A 14,281-nucleotide genomic window follows, 5' to 3' on the forward strand; every position below is an offset into this window, starting at 1 on the left:
TGTACATTGCCTTTATTATCACGTAAATTGTTAATACTGAAATCTAAAGGAGTCTAGGGAATCTATTCAGGCTGTTCTGATGTTTGAAGACTGCATTCCTTTGGGGAAGAATTCCATCCTCATTCACTCAAGGTAAAATCCAGGAAGTGCAAGAACTGAGAAATAATATTTCTTCTGCTCTCTATCCTCCATTGCCCTCATCCTAAGCAGCACATAGTGCTTTCAGTCATTCTGTGGATGCACAACCCACAAAATATCGTTGATACTGACATTCAGTACTTCAAATAAAAAAGGAACTATGTGAAAGATTCTGTTAATGTGATGATAACTCTACAAGAAAAAAGTGGCAATTTTTTGGGTTACAGAGCTGGAACATTTTTCAAGTGTGCTGTTCTTAGATGAACACTTTCCCATATGTTTAGCTATATCATAGGCAATATAAATTCTGAAGTTAATATTCTAGAAAAACAGTGTCCTGTTCTGAAGTCAATCTTCTTATGTTTTAAACTCATTAGCTCCTCTTTCAAATGCAGATGCCTAAATTCAGGTTTATTTCATCTCATTTCCAACAAAGTTGTACTTCTCCCATATCCTTCATTGTCCCTGGCAGCATGGACAAAACTGGAATAGTCTAAAATAATGTAGTATTTAGTCATCTCTCTAGCAGGTTTTCTGTACAATATTTTTGGGATCTTGGCTGCCCCATTTCCCAGGTTCTCCTTCATATGCACATGCCAAGGACTGCTAGTCATCTCTCTATCCAATGCTTCATCAACTTCCTCCAAGCTTTCTCCCACAGACAAAAAAATAAAAAGTCCATTATTATTTGAAATACTGCTTTTTTATCTTCTCTTCATCTCTCCTTACAGTCTGATTTTTCTGGGATGGAGTCTACCGTACCACCCCTGATTGACACTGGTAAGATAAATGCTGTGCTATTACATGTGCTTTTCTGTTGCTCCATCTCTGCTCTTCTTCTGCTTGACCTCATTTCACTGGCTTCTGTCACCTGTCAGATCCCATTGGACACAAAGAGAATGATAAAACATGTGTCTCTTCATCATTCATATAGATGGTTTTTGGCCACAACTGACCTTGACTCTTTAAGTATGTTTCATCATAACAATGACTGTAAGAGAAATGACACACACAAACTTGACATTTAAAGAAGGGCTGGTGCAAAAACTAAAAGACCAGAAGTCAGAGTCATGGTGATTACCTTTTAGACCTCAGGAATATTCGATCTTATTGCTAGTTTGTGCCTCTCTCAAAGCTTTGAGTAATTTCCCCCTTCCTACTATGTAATGTCCATGTAAGGACTTCGGCCACTGCTGCTCAGAATTTGACTAGGATGGGACTCTTGAGTTAAAAAGCATTAACAAGTCTCAGAGTCCTGCAATTTCTATTCAAAATGTTATTTTATTTGGGTTCTTCCATTAGAGTCTATTACCGGTAGATATGAAAGTACAAACATAAGCAAATGGTAAATTCTTGCTGTCAGCTAATGTCATTAAACTAGGTGTCAGATAAGCAGGCATGCTTGTCCTGTCCCTTCTTTCTTTGCACACCACTAGTAACTAACTGTCCTGCAGCAAGGATTGAACCTGAAATTGCCACTTTTCTTTGAGAAATACTGCTTCGTATCACATCAGTCACATCTGCAGTCAGATGATGGAAGGCAGAATTTGTAATTCAGATAATTTCACTTGAATCAAGCCACCTGCCAGTGGTAACAATGCAGGGTTTAGTTTCTTCCTTCCAAACTCCCTCTGCTATGATGCTTACAAAAAGCTCTTGATGGGCTTTCTGTGGTGAGGTGGTGATGTGCTGTGACATCTGGTGGCACTGGCTGACATTTGGACTCGATCTCAGAGGTCTCTTCCAACTGCAACAACTCTATGATTCAATGATCTACTTTTTGCCTCAATTCTGATTTGCTCCTTCAGCTTCTTACTCATCCCCAGCCCCAGCTATCTGCTTTTTGCCCAGCTGCCGTATGAATGCTCCACCCCACTGGCACAAGGCAGCTGCAGAGCTCCACTTGTCTGCCAGGTGGACAGGCTTTCACACAAACCAAAAGCAGACAGCCACAGATCTTCCTCAGCTAATTACCTTCTTCACACCTATGAAACAAAAGCAATCACAAAGCCTAAGGAAACCCATTCCCCATGAAAACCGAAAACCAAAATGAAAATATCCTGCTGAAACAAGGTACAACCATCCATGTTTGTCTATCCAGGGGAGAAAATGTGACATGAAGACAACAGACATTTGCTATATAGTTCATTGCACTATGTGCTGAGAGGAGATGGAGGTGTGCTTGAAGAGAGAAGAACAAAATAGATCAACAAACAGTCAAGAAGAAGCAAGCATAGAAACCCATCCACATCAAAAACTAGCTTTAAGAAGTGATAGAAAATAGATAGCTTTAAGCGCAATAGACAACAATTTGAAGTGAAGGAAAAGTTCAATAACCCTGACAGAAAGCAGTGCTAGACATGATAATAATATCTAAGGTATATTACACCAATTTAAAAAATAGCCAAATGAATGTCAAGAATGGAAGGAATTAATCTGTTCTTCCACAAATAATTATTGTAAAATGTACCATGAAGTTATGATGCATGAGGAAAGAGTGCATCACTGCATCACCTAATTTGCTGCAGTTTTGCAGGTTTTATGTTTCTATTGAGGAAGTCCCAGTCTATTGCACAGACTATTTGTTCTCCCCACTCCAGAAACTGATGTGCACATCAAGGTTTCATATGTTTTGTTTTACTCAAAGGGTATCTAAACATAGCCAAGTATTACTAGGAGACATTTCTAAGTGAAGTGTGAATTACATAATTTTACTCAAATATTTTCATAAACCTTATTGATGTACAGGAAAACTTAAGGTAGTGCAATTAACATACAAAATTTATTGATGTAAGTATTAGATTGTAGAAGTTTTTTATAGAGTGATCTGCTGCAGCTCACACTCAGGTGAATCCTCCTTTAAGTTGCTTTTCTTAACACACTTTTACTCTTCTGACCTCTCATCATGTAGCTTACATCAAGGCAGACTATCTTCAGCTGGGTCATCCAAATTCAGAAATGGTACAAAGTGGGAAGCAATTTTATACTTCAAAGTGGGAGTGAGTTGAAGCACCAGCTCTTTACATTTCTTGTAAACTTAGGCTTACAACTGAATTTGGCTCACTCTTGTAAAGCCAGTCTACTGACTTAAGTACCAGGACAAGGTACAACTACAGAGAACAGGACAAGGGTGTCTGGGCCAGCACACCTATAAAAACCTCCAAAAGAACTTTTTCAGTCTTTCAGGCAAGGTGTAGGCTATACTCCTTCAGTGTTGCAGACTAGAGAAATGGCAATGGTAATTTCATGGGGATTACTCAATCACAGAAAAAAACACAACATCAATGAAGGACAATTGAGATTTTAAAGGGTACAAACTGACAGGAGAAGGAAATGGATGCATCAATTTCTCACATCTCCCTCCTGACCTATTTAGTTACCCCAATAAAACAGTGCTCTGGGACCATCTGAGTTTGGTAAGACTACAAATCACATCTTGTTTAGCCACCTGACTATGCACAACTGAAAACTAGCAAACTAACTCTATTGGGTCAGAATACTGTAAAAGAAACTCAACAATATCTTCCATTTTAGAGAATACCGCAGAGACAAACAAGTGTCTATTCAATTTTCCTTTCTTAACAAGTTTCTTAAGCCTCAAAACAATGTTAATTGGCTTTCCCCTCTTTGTTATTTGCTTCTGTTATCACTTGAGTAATAGATTGTCATAGTAAAATGAAACAGTATTTTATCAACCATACATGACAGATCTATGGATTAGCCTTAGATACCATAGATTTCATTGGCATTTTACATTTTATCTCCAAAAGCCAACCTCAGTAAATAATACAATATTGCAAGAATAAGAACACCTTGTCAACCCGTTCAACTGAGTGGAAGTACACAGTGCCTAAAAATGGAAACACATCCTCATGGAAGTCATTAAATACAAAGAAATGGCACAGAAAATATCAAAATGTTAACAGTTCATCCACTTCCTTATGACTTAAGAAATTAAAGTAACAATTTCCAGTGAGTGCTCTCACACAGATGGAAAACAATTGTCTTAATAGCAAAGTAGCAAAGTGAGCATACAAGTACCCTGTGGTGCATTTTAAGACTGACAAATACACAAAAAAGAAGAGACTTGGGAGCTACAGGACATGGCAAGAATACAGAAGACTGTTCACATTCTAATTCATTCATATTCATTTTCAAATGTCTGTAAAATGACAGGCTGAGTTTTAAATTTCCAGTTATATTTTCTTACCCTCCTTCAAAGATTTTAATTCGTATCGGCTCAGTTTGTTTGGATGTAATGTCTTTATCTCCATGAATGTCTCCTTTTACTCTTTCTTTTATAATATTCCCCACTACTTTCTTTTCAAGCTTGCTGCCAAACAAGAAGAATGGCTCATGTTTCATCTGTAGAACAAAGTCAAGCAAGGGTGTTACTTCTGGAGCATAAAATAAACGCACACTTCATTTCAAATACTTTTAACATTCCAGGTCAAAGCCAAACTCTCATTCTGGTCCAACTCTATACGATGAATTAATCTGTCCCATTTAATTTTACAGAGAATAAAAGAGGAGGCAACACAGACAAATTTTTACAAGTCTTGACAGAAAATACAATACTGTATCTTTCCTCAGAAAAAAAAAAATAATGGAAAATAGATATGAAAAAGCCTCAGAAGGTAATTTATTGCCATTACAGAATTTTCCCTGGCACTATTAGCAAACCCTTAATCTGTGAGGAAGAGTCAATGTGTAAAAGACATTAAATGGATCTGAAGATCCTTACTCAATTTTATCTTAATCTTTTCTTACAAAAGCATGTGGATGTTTGTGTCTGACACACGGTTTATCAGGAAAAACAAAGGGCAAAATAAAAGGCGATAATGTGTCAGACTCTGGCACACATAAATGGAAGGCTTTAAAAGCCTCACTTTTTACATCTGATTTTGAAAATAGAAACAGAGACAGAGACAGTAGCAGTAGCAGAGCTTGCAGAAGGATAAACTGAGGCTCCAAAGTTGTCTTGGGAAGATGTCACTGGCTGATTTCCCAATAGGGAAATTAAAAAAAAATTGACTCACGTTTTATAGTTTACTAGAAATTTCTCACATAAACATATATGCATTTAATTTTATTAAAATTTCTTATTTACCTGAGCAAACTGCTTCCATGCACTTGATGATGTCAGTTTACCAGCTCCAGGTCTGTGCATAGCAGCCAGGGTGTAGATTTCCGTGGTGTTTTTTTGCTTGGACCTTAAAAGTGCTAAAGTGGTCTTTGTACTTAACCCAGATGGGTTTGGGTTACATGAACTTATACACCATGAGGCATAAACAGAAGCTTTGAGGGTTGGTTGCTGAGTGTAATTGGGTTTTGTATAGTTTAAGAAACACCAGCTCACAGTAGTCGTAGTACGCAGACTTGGGAACTGAAGGATCTGTTGAAAATCTGCTACGTCTGTCAGGAGAATGGTTGAGGCTGTGACTTTCCCAACAGCATTAGATGACATCTGGACCAACATCCCAAGAGGTAATTTTTGATGTTTCAGTTGGTCTTCTGCCTGAATTTCTCCTGGTGGCAATGAAGACCTCTGTGGACTCATGCTCATATCTGAGGCTGTTTCATCCACATCCAACTCTTCTGGTGAGTCTCTTCCTTCAGATGGGCCACTGGACTTCTGTCCCGGGGATGCGGAATCAAAACTGGAAAGTTTCTCTCTGCTCAGTGGGAATGCATCAGCTCCCGCCATGCTGACAGGTGGGAAATCTTGAGATGTTGAGGATGACAGCGATGAAGAGGATGACATGGATGGCAGACTTTCTTTTGGCTCAGTAGCACAGCTCTGCCTTACTAGTTGAGGCTTTTGCATTCTTGGATAATCTTTCTTTATATCTGAGTTAGTCAACTCAACTGCACTTAGCTCCTCAACTATCTGTCCATACATTTTTTCTTCTTTGACTCGTTTCTGCTGCTTGGTCTCCATGAAGAGGTCCAAGCTGCTGGCAGGGGAAAGCATTCGTTTGCTTCCTCCCAAGGTAGAAGCCATGTCAGAAGTGGAAGGCAGACACAAGGGAATTGGTGCCTCCAGTCCAAGTGGAAGTGTCTGCGGCACCTTCCACAAGGGATATTTTTCTAGTCCTCCATGATGACCCAACATCTGAGCTATATTAAATCCAATTCCTTGCATGGTTGCATTAGTTGCCAATGTTCTTTGAGAAACTGTCTCATCAACTTTACATATTACAATTGCAGGACTGTTGCTCTGCCCAAGGATCTGGGAAATGCTTGTGTACATGACACTACCATAAGATGGCACGTGGGTTTGTATCCTGACGGGAACAACTGTTCCTGGCAAAGACTGCACAGATCCATCACTTGGGGAATCAAAATCTGTCTGAAGATGCTGCTCAGAGGAGGTATCTGTTGGTTTAATGCTATGGTCTGACTGGTACTTAGCAAGAGTATTTTTTGAATATGACCCAGATGTTCCTGAGTAATGCTGGTATGCTTGTTCTTTAGCGTGCACATAATCAGCTGCTTTCTTTCCAATAAGCTCAGGTGCATGTTCCAGGTGATAACTTGGAGGTACATCTATTTGGAAAGCCTGTTTGGCATAAGATTTCTGCAGCTGTTGTACAAATGGATGCTGGAAGTGCAGAGATTCTGTGCAGGACTGCCACAAGATAGGCTGCTGAGATGGTGGTAAGTGAACCATGCAGACAGCTGGATAGGGGAACTGAAACAAGGTGCTGTGAATAGGGGGAAACGGGACTTTTTCCTGATGTGCAAATAGCTGCTGCTGCCCTGATGGATGTTTGTTAGGAATATAAGGTGCTTGTTGGATTAAGGGAGTCCTTAACATTTCTGGGCTGTCTGCAACAAGAGCCTGTTGCTGGGCAAGGTGGGATGAGCTATTACTAAGCTGAGCACAAGAGCCAATAGCCTGTTTTCCAGAGTCATCCACCTGAATGGGCTGGAGAACAGAGGAAGGGGAGTGATGCCAGACAAGCTGGGAAGAGCGAAGACCAACCTGTGAATGTTCCATCTGCTCCTGCTTTATACTTTGTTCTGTGCTCTGATCAGTCTGAGAAATCTCTGGAAAACCACTGAAGGAAGCTTGGCGAACCAAGAAGCATTTCTTCCTTTCTCGGGATGGAGACAATGCCACAGTAGGTGTTCCAGCTGAAGAGGCATGAGACAGGTTCCCATAATCAAAGGATTTACTTCGGATCTCTGGGATTTCAGCAGCATGAGGACAGGGCATCTGTTCAGATGAACAGCGTCTCATTTCCCTCTGATGATGATGCCCAGGGACGGAAAGTGAGTAAGCACCTGCTGGAACTGTTAAAAACTCGGACTGTTTTCCAAATTCATCTTGTTTGGAAGGTGTGATGAACTTCATATTCTCTTCTCTTTCAAAAGACATTGAAAAACTTGAACTGTGGGACAAATTACTTTCTTGGCTAGGGCTGCGAGAGAGACTTGTACCTGTCGACTCAAAGCTGGATTCCCCAGAGGAGTGCTCCATGTCAGCCAGTCTTAAACGCTTCTTTTTGGGTGGTAGCTTTTCAGCTGGAAGCTGAGAAAGGGTTTCACTTCTCTGGGGCCACTGGAATTCTTCAGTGGGTCTCTCTGGCTCTTTACTCTGCACTTCTTTATCTTTCTCAGGCTTATCTGGCTCCTCTGTGACACGAATTTCAGGTACCTGTATGTTGGGCTGGCGAACCAGCCTGGGCTGGATATGACAGGGTTGAGGCTGCTGGGACGGGGATGGCTTACTGCTGTCAGCATTTTCCATTTGTGGAGCTCGGTCTGGGCTCATTGGGGACTCACAAATCTCACTCTCACATGTTTCAGATGGTGAATACATCTTTTCCTGCTGGCATGCAATATGTTCTGTAGATTCAGACCTTTCGAATGAGTTTGGCCGACTCAATGAATTTGTGTGCTGAATGACAGAGATGACATTTCCAGGGGGCTTTCTAACCAGTGATTCCGCAGCCTTTTCTTGCTCTGCAGTAAGGGATGGGTCTTCCAAAGAAGCTGCTGGACTTCCAGACTGCAAGTAAGGCCTGCACATTTCAAAACGTTCCGCATGGCAATGGGGAGCGTTTTCCAGGCCTTGAAAGGCAAATCCACTTCTTGGCACTTCCTGAATTTGGGATTTCGGATCGAAGTCCAAAGGTTGAATTCCCCCAGGGGTGCCAGTTGTACTGCTGCAAATCATAGGACTGTCTTCCTCATCTCCAACACTCTCCTCTTTCCTGCGCTTTCTGTTTTCAAAAGTTGTTCCAAGCATGGATGGCACCGACTGGGATTGTCCAAGTGCATCAACAAAAAACTCTCCCCCTTTGTTCATCCCACTTAAGGATGGTGAGTCCCTGTAGCTCTGCTTCTGAACTTCAAATTCTTCCCACTTTCTGTAGTGCTTCCCACTGGCATCATAGTCATAAAAGGTCTTGTCTCCTTTCTTCTCCTTTAAGGATGGTCCTTTGTCACCTGCTGTCTGTCTGCTCGAAGCAATAATAATATTTTTCCCTTGTCTTCCATGATAATCTGAATCCGAGTGTCCCTCCTGTACAGATGGCAGTTCAAAGGCAGCCTGCCTTCTCAACATTCTTTGGTGGGATATTCCCACTGTCCCAGGATAAAATACATCATCAGAGCCAGTCATCTTCTCATCAAATGAATGGCTTCCTCTCAGAGATGGGGGAACACTTAGGCTGTTTGCAGAAGAGGTTGGCATGGAGTTACTTCTAATAAGAGGAGATGAATCTACTGGGGGCTCTAGAAGGACAGGCACATCACCCTGCTGACTCAGTTGGTACAAGTTGGATTCACTTTTGATGGATGATGTGGTCTGGGATTGTCTACATTCTGTATTGCTGCCTGGATAAACTTGTGTAGATTTAATAGTGCTCAAATTATTGGAGTCAATGAGTTCCTCTTTATTTGGAGTCAGGTGAGAAATATGTTCCTCAAGCATCTTGATATCTAATCTGTTATTTAAAAGAGGTGATGGGTCTGTTTTGCCCTTTCTACCCATTAAACTGTGTTCCTGATTTGTTGTGGCTACAGTTAGTGCTGTTCTTTGATTGATCCTATAGAACTTCCCAAAAATTATTTCTTCGTAAGACTTTGCATTAGTATTTGGTGGGCTGATTTGCTGCTCTGCGCTTTCTGAGCGGGAAAAATAGCCAGAGTCAGTGCTTCCCTTACTGTGTGGGCTCAGGAGGTTTAATGACTGTTCAGAATCTTGTCCTTTTTTCTCTGACAGTCTTAGTGCAAGTCGCTGTTTAACTGTATGAGAGTCATCAGACTTGGTACTTAAGGATGAGGTTTGCAACATATCAGAGCTAATATATGGTGAACTCTCACTGGGTAACTGAATTCCACTTTTAGGGATAATCAAAATGGGGACTTTCATCGGCCCCACCAAGGACTCCTCCATGGAGGAGTGAAAGCCACTCCTGCTGGCAATGTCCAGTGGGAGCTGTGAGACGGGGCTCAGTTTGTCAGACCCTTCCACCAGGAGTGAGGTCTCCTCATCCGTGTCTGTGCTCTGCTCTCCATCTGAATGAATTTCAGCTTCCACATCGATGTAACTGGCATCAAGGTCCAATTTAGAGACTGCTGACTCTGTGAAAGGTACCAACCCTGCCTTAATTGCATGGGCATGTGACTTCCTGTGTTTGTAAAGGTTGCTTTTCGTCTTGAAGGAGAAACCACAAGGGACACAAGGGTACGGTCGCTCACCAGTATGAGACCTAATATGCTTTTTAAGTACACTAGGTTTGGCACAGGCCCGATTACAGTAAGGACAAATGTACTTGCCAGGCTTTTTGGGTTTGTGCTCTTTTTTGTGAGCATCTTCTGATTGTTCTAAAGATTTCTGTGAATATTGGCTGTATGCAGGGTTCAAACTTGAAATCTTCTTCCTGGAGAAACCTCCACTATGGCTATGCATATGAAAAGGAAACAAGTCCTCTGAGGCAACTGATTGCAAGTGGCTAGGAAACTGCCATGGAGGGCCTTCCAAGCTCTGATGTGGCTTTATGTTGTGCAAGAAGCCTTGTGGCAACGAATGCTGTGGAAAGGAAAGTGAATGTTGACATGAATAAGGGCTTGGACGATGCTGTGGATATTGCTTCTCTGTGACTTGCTGTGCAGCTTCATTTGATGATACCAGTTTCCCAGAACTAAAAAGTTGTGCTGAGGCCGTGTTTCCTAATTGCTCATGATCTATTTGTGGTTGCCGCTGTACTTCTTGACTGCCGAAAGTGCTCATCTTAATAACAGCTGAATGTTCTTGCCTCCATCTACTTGGTACTTTAGCAGGTTCTCCAGACCTTGAGGTAGCTTTTTGCCCTATAGCTGTGTCCCCAGAGTCCATTTTGTTACACAAGGTCTTAAGTGCTAGTTCACTTGAAAGCTGTGCCGGCACATGGAGTGTGCCCAAAGCTGTGCTTTTCAAAGTCTTGTTGCTCCCATTTTTCCAGGGCTGTTGCAAGTTCACAGACTTTTCTTTCTCTTTGGAACTTTCCACGCAGTAGTCTATAGGCATTAGATTTGTGTCTGTACACTAATGAGAGTATTACACAGTTCTGTTCATGGCATGAACTTTCCTAAACAGTTTATTGTACATTTGCAAAGACTTGTTATAGCATTTGGACATGTTTCATTACTATGAAGTACTGAGATGAAGAATGACCCAGAGATTGTGATCTCCTAGAGCAAAGTCGTCTTCATCTCCTCCATGGTGACACAGCCATCTGTACAGAAATGTAAAATAAAAAAGAAAACAAACCCGCACACACCAGTTAGTACAGCCATACTAAACAACATCAGTGCAGTCTATTTAGCCTTACATGGAAATTACTGAGGGACTTCAGCAAAAGTAACTACATTTCACTAAACTCCCTTTTGTGAGCAGACACAGTACAGACTGGCTCCAGAGACTGCACACAAGCATAATCACTACTCAATAGCAGCTCTAGGATTGGAAAATAAAGACCTACACTTTCCAAATTAAACAGTAGTTTTGGAAGGCTTTCGGGGGACAGTTTAAAGGCTTGATCTCAAAAAGTCCACCACATACTTTCAAAGCCCTTTCAGCAAATCACTGCTGAAAATAGAAGCCTAACATTGTGAGTGGGAATTACCTTATCCAGTATTACTCACTTAGGGTTCAGACATGCACTTTAGTCACTTGGCCTTCCTCTCAAGTCAAAGTAGGTTGATCAGAGAAGAAATATTCCCATATCATGACAGATGCTTCTGACATAAAGGCTGTCCATGCACAAGGCCCTCCACTATGGAGATGCTTGTTTCTAACTAGTCAGCTTGGGGTGTATACTGAATATTGCTAAAAAACTGCTGAAGCAAGGCACTTCTTACCTTAGATCATCTAACTGGTTTTATAAGAAGGTGTTGTTTGCCATTCTAAACTACTTTTAAACAGTCAAAAACGAGACATCAAAGAAGCATTTCAAACCCAGCATTACTGGTACCTTTCCCTAACTCCATCTTCAAATCACTATGTTAAATTCTAGTGAGAATGTCTTGCCAGATGTAAAGGATATATTAGAGATTTTTGTTAATGTGATTTTAGCATTTTAGATTTCACTGTTGAAACAATTCCATGCAGGTATACATGCATTTTTAATGCTTAAACACAAAAAGGTTTTCACAGTTTCATTAAAAAGACCAAAAGCTCACAGGTATGACTTTCATAGAAAAGTATGGCATCTGAATTTGAAGTAAAATTTTCCTCTCTGTTTTCATGATATCCAAACACAAAACATTTTCTAGATAAAATAGTGAGAATTATATAGACAACCATGATTTAACTACAGCAAGGAAAAGAGAAAAAAAATCAGTATTACAGATACTGGAATACTTTTCATTCCTACAGTGGACAAAATGAATTTGGCTTAAAGAAACAATAGCAAAGTGCAGGAAAACACACAGGTAATAGGCACTTCAGATTTTTATTTCAGTATAAAGTAATTACCTGCATCTTCTAAACATCTAATAGGCATGACTATCTTCAAATTCCCTGTGGGGGAAAAAAATACAATTATAAGAAATTTTTGATATTAGGTATAGATGATGATGAAAATCTTCTATTATTTACAGTAGAGGACTGAAAATTTCATTTACCCACCCATAGAAAATTTTATGTTGTGTCTTAGAGGTCTGAGTAATTACATTTGAAGACTCTAAGCATGAATAGTTTTAAAGGACTTAGGTTTCTAATGTGTAGATGAATAACAGCAAGTCTAAACTAATAAAGTCTCACCTTCCTGAATCAGTGAAAAGAGAGCTGCCAATGTACCTCTTCATTCCTATGCCTTTGTTAAGCCTGGATTATCCCTGAATCCCCGCGGCAAATCCCCTTTCAATGTCTCTCTCCAGCTAATACTTTTACACCCCAGGCCTCTCATTAAATGTTTCAGGGACCAGCACAAACTCCTGGTCAGGGTGTCACAACTGAGGGACAAGAAAATGTAGTGAAACAGGAGTCGGTGTCCAAATTAACACCTGTGTGATAGTACTACAGAATGTATTGCTGCTTTCTCAGAGAAGAAATTTACAGAAGAAAATTACAGAATACATGGTTAAAAGACCTCTGTGACTGCCATGATTTGCCACCTCTCTGACTGCCACCACACTGCAGGCTGCTCTGTATTGTTGAAAAGACCAGCTCAGAGAAGAGGGAGCATGAGCATCATCTCATTGCCTTAAGACCATTTCTCCCACAAAACGATGACTCTCAGTTTTTGACAAATCTTTCTTCAAAAAGATTTCTGCTTTTGTTTCAATAAAAAGGATATATGTTCAATTGTGACAACAAAAGCAGCAATGACAGTGTTTATTGGTTTTATTCATGCCAAAAGTCAGAGCATCGCTAAAAAACAGATCTTTAGAAACAGCTGGAACATTAGCTTCAGACTAGGGGATACAGACTATTGTAATGATCCTCAATTAGCAACTGTCACAAAGAAGCTGGAGTACTCATGTTTATTTTTCACTGAATGACACCAAAAAATTATCAAAAACTAACAGCTTATAAAGAAAAAAAAATCAATAAAAAATTGAAAAATATTTTTTAGTTCTTTGTAATTAATATCACTTTCCAAGAACAAATGGACATTAGCAAAGCCTAATAACTTGACAGAAATAGAATCAGTACCATGCCACCTGTTATGAATTAATCATTAGTAGTACAAATAATATATCAGTAGTTAGGCCAGCAATAACTGATGGAATGTTGGTGTAGTCAACTAATTTTTTAACTACAGAGAAATCCCCTGTAGTACAAAATAACCGCAAGTTATCAAATGCAAACCAGAATGTTTTAGATCATAATGTCATTTAGCTTTGATGTGCTAATGGCTTCTTTAAATAAGTCTGTTGTCCTATTCTCTAAATTAAAAAAGAAAAATACAATGAAAGTGTATTTCTTTTTTATTTCCTTATCCACTTCCTCAAAGAAAAAGTGTCAGTCCAAATGGAAAAAGAAATCCCTGTGCACGAGTTACATTGTACCAGAAGTGGTTACTGCAGAGCAGCTCTGCAGGGGCGCATGAGGAAATGGAAGGGAAGTGGCCCAGCACTTCCAGCAGCTGAGCTACGCTGAATCCCAGGTGGCTAATGATGCCAATATATGAGCACAGATGTAAAGGGAAATATGTGGCTTGAGAAAGCAGAAACAGGGACAGGAGTGAATGGTCCTCGCTGAGAGAGCAAAAGGGTATTTTCCATCTTCAAAGAAAAATATTCCTTATTAGGCAATTTGGCAAATGATGAAAGAGAAATTTCTAGAAGATGGCAGTATCCTTTCTTTCCATATTCCTTTTACTGAGAGCACCTTTAAAGAAGAAATCTGCCAGTCACAGCAATGGCTTTATTTCAGCAAAAGGTGATGCCAATATACATCCAAAACTTTTCTGTTCTGCACTGAGAACTCTGTTACAGAGTGAAAGCCCTTCTTCAGTCCTGCAACTTCAGAACATTCTATACAATTTTCAGCCTCCACTATGAAACAGGTAGACACTAATTACAGGGATTATTGATGGCTTAAGTATGGCAAGAGCCACTCTCCTGGGAAAAATAAATCCCTTTCCAGAATGAACATAGTAATTTCTGGTTTGGTTTGAGCTGCCATCCATCCTGTGTCAAA

General features: G+C 40.3%; 1 protein-coding gene across 12 annotated transcripts in view; it reads right to left on the minus strand.

Moving 5' to 3' along the window:
- The window catches only part of HIVEP2 (HIVEP zinc finger 2), a 135,631-nt gene that overhangs the window by 13,328 nt on the left and 108,022 nt on the right, over window positions 1-14,281 (minus strand). For all 12 annotated transcript variants that reach the window (XM_074537653.1, XM_074537656.1, XM_074537654.1 and 9 more), the window contains 3 exons: window positions 12,110-12,154; window positions 5,249-10,868; window positions 4,349-4,503 (listed from right to left, as the gene is read on the minus strand). In XM_074537653.1, coding sequence (XP_074393754.1) covers window positions 4,349-4,503; window positions 5,249-10,660 — 5,567 coding nt within the window. In that variant the 5' untranslated portion in view covers window positions 10,661-10,868; window positions 12,110-12,154. The remainder of the gene's footprint in view (window positions 1-4,348; window positions 4,504-5,248; window positions 10,869-12,109; window positions 12,155-14,281) is intronic.

Source organism: Zonotrichia albicollis, chromosome 3, assembly GCF_047830755.1.
Source record: "Zonotrichia albicollis isolate bZonAlb1 chromosome 3, bZonAlb1.hap1, whole genome shotgun sequence".
NCBI classification, from domain to species: domain Eukaryota; kingdom Metazoa; phylum Chordata; class Aves; order Passeriformes; family Passerellidae; genus Zonotrichia; species Zonotrichia albicollis.